At 46.2% G+C, this 2,544-nt stretch overlaps 1 protein-coding gene across 1 annotated transcript; it reads right to left on the bottom strand.

Moving 5' to 3' along the window:
- Nucleotides 1-481: 481 nt before the first annotated feature.
- Nucleotides 482-1,920, bottom strand: LOC120796595 (dickkopf-related protein 1-like). Its single transcript, XM_040139601.1, has 4 exons — nt 1,549-1,920; nt 1,277-1,421; nt 924-1,058; nt 482-804 (listed from the first exon to the last, which is right to left on the bottom strand). The coding sequence occupies exons 1-4, from the start codon at nt 1,762-1,764 to the stop codon at nt 539-541; spliced, it is 762 nt and encodes a 253-aa protein (XP_039995535.1). The 5' UTR covers nt 1,765-1,920; the 3' UTR covers nt 482-538.
- Nucleotides 1,921-2,544: the final 624 nt, after the last annotated feature.

Genomic DNA, 2,544 nt, shown 5'->3' with positions numbered 1-2,544 from the left:
ATAATACTGGTGTTGACAGAATTTAATAGCTCAATTAAGTGCCACCTCCAAGATAATATTTACAATACAGTAATTTACTGCAATAACCGAGGCTTGAAGTTCCATAAAAAGAGAAACAAAACAGCTCTGCCATTACCGACAACTGGAATCGATGTCCCAAAGACTTCTGAAATGTCCCTTCCTAACTTCCGACTCCTCATCTGTTGATGGGGAATTGGATCAGTCCCTTTTGCACTGTTGCATCCCTCTGGGTGTATCACTTTTCCAGGGATCATGTCTATCCTTCCGGGTGCTGTGTTTGATTCAGCATCTTTGGCAGGAAAGAATGTCTTAGGTGTTGGGTGCCTATGTGTGTGTGTGTGTGTGTGTGTGTGTGTGTGTGTGTGTGTGTGTCAGCATCTCTGGTGTATGCAAGGCATAAAAGTGTTTGTCAGTGTCTGACTGATATCTGGGTTTGCTGGGTGTGTGTCCGTGTGTGTGTGTGTGTGTGTGTGTGTGAGTTTGCATTTCTGTCTCTGTGCGTGTCCACGTGTTTGTGTCAGCGTCTCTGACAGGTGTGTAGGTTCCGGGCTGCAGTCCTGCTGACACTGTGGTCTCGCTCTCCTTTCTCTGGTCGGCAGGCCAGGCCGTCGCCACAGTCACAGCGCTGGAACAGCTCCAAGCCGTGGGTGCCTTTCCTGCGGTGGCGCGTACACACCTGGCCATCCGTCAGCACGGGCTTGCAGATGCGAGACCAGAAGTGTCTGGCACAGCAGAGACCCTCTGAGCAGTCTGCAGATCTCAGGCAAGTGTCCCCCTCTTGGCCTGGAGATAGAGAGAAGAGAGCAATGAAAAACATGTTACACGAAACAGTCCTCACTGAAAACCTCTTGTGTCGTTACTTGAACCTAGTAAAGTCTGATGATTCCTAACAGGACATTTACCTTTCACAGCATGAGGCTGATGACCGTGGGCAGTGGGAGGCCTCTTGGCTTGATGCTCCATGGTGCTGTTGTGTTTGTGCAAGCCAGTGATGATGGATGCCTCTGTACCATCTATATCATTTGCCTGGCAAACACCTAAAAAGGCCAAAGAACAAAAGGGGGGAAAAAATGCATTTAAGGTATGTATGTACCACAGTAGATATCGAGTCATCCACATCTTGCGCATATTAGATTTAATGGATATTAGTAAACACGTAGACATACAAGATAGTATGTCTACGAGCGAACTATGAGAATATCTACACCAACTTCTTAATGTTAGTATTTATTTCAGATGGGATTCCACTGCTCACCATTGCTGCAGCGGTTTCCTGCACAACACATGGAGTCCCGTGCGCAACGTTTCCGGCTCTTACGGCAGGGCAGACAGGCGCCTCGGGCGTCGTTGCAGAATTCATCGCCTCCGCAGTCTTCATCATCCGTGCAAACACCCGATTGCTGTAGTATGATAAGAACAAAAGGAGCGTGTCATTGAAGTATGGAGATATTACCTATGAAACTTACATAAACGCAGCTTTGGTCCTGGCGCAAAGACTTGACTTTTACGCACGGGAAAGTGAATTACCTGCAAGGTGTCTGCGGGTAATTTGTGTCCCATGCTACCGGGGGGTGAGGTGCGCGGACTCGGACTGACAGTGTTGGCACCTTTGCCGCCCGAAGCTCCGGGCAAGTTTTTGATGGCGTTGGAATTCATCAGGACTGTACCCGCGTAAACGTCCCCAAGGTATCCAAACAGCGTGAGATACACAGCCAAGACGCGACGCGCTGACGGTGACTGCATGATTCTCCCCTTAAATGCTGCTGTGCTGCAAACACACGGAAAAGAAAAAAAAATCCCTTCTGTCTGGCTGAAAAAAATGACCGAGTGACAAAGTCCAAAGTGGCCTTGAATCCTGAATCCCAAAGTTTCCAAAGCGCTCCGGCACGATGCTTGGAAGTCTCCTGCCTCTCCTGCCTGGGATGATCTCTTTATACATGTGGACCTGTTTGTCTTCCCGCCCCTCGCTGTGCACAACAAAGGCGGAGGGTGGAATTTCAAAGAGAGCCCCACTGTACGGAAATGGCCTTCTATTCTCCCTGCACAGGACCGCGTTTCACAATGTTTGTGTAATGATAATGACCTGCAAAGTCTGTCTGAATGCCCATCACCTAGCGACGCACACTATAAATAAAGTGCATCAACAGTCAGGATTTACTCAATCTGCTTAGCATAAAATAACATTTTTCATTAAAAAAAAAAAGAGTGGATAAATGATCTATGCTCCCGTCTGAAATTAATTTTAAAGTGGCATTTTGGTCAAGATCTACCAGTTGTGTGCCTTGTTTTGTTTTGTTTCAACACTGACTTAAGAGCATTTGAGGAAAACAAATGTGGTAGTCTCACCGCTTTGACAGAACTTAGTATAGCTGTATGTTTAAAATGATTTTAATGATCTTGTTTTCAAACGTAAAAGTGATCGAGACCAAACTTGTTAAAAAGTCATTTTCCTTGTTTTATAGACCACTTATTCAAAGTATTCTATTATTCTTTGCTTTTCCAAAGAATACTGATGCCAACGGT

This window comes from Xiphias gladius, chromosome 11 (genome assembly GCF_016859285.1).
Source record: "Xiphias gladius isolate SHS-SW01 ecotype Sanya breed wild chromosome 11, ASM1685928v1, whole genome shotgun sequence".
Lineage (NCBI taxonomy): Eukaryota > Metazoa > Chordata > Actinopteri > Istiophoriformes > Xiphiidae > Xiphias > Xiphias gladius.
This window is presented reverse-complemented; position numbering and strand designations above follow the sequence as displayed.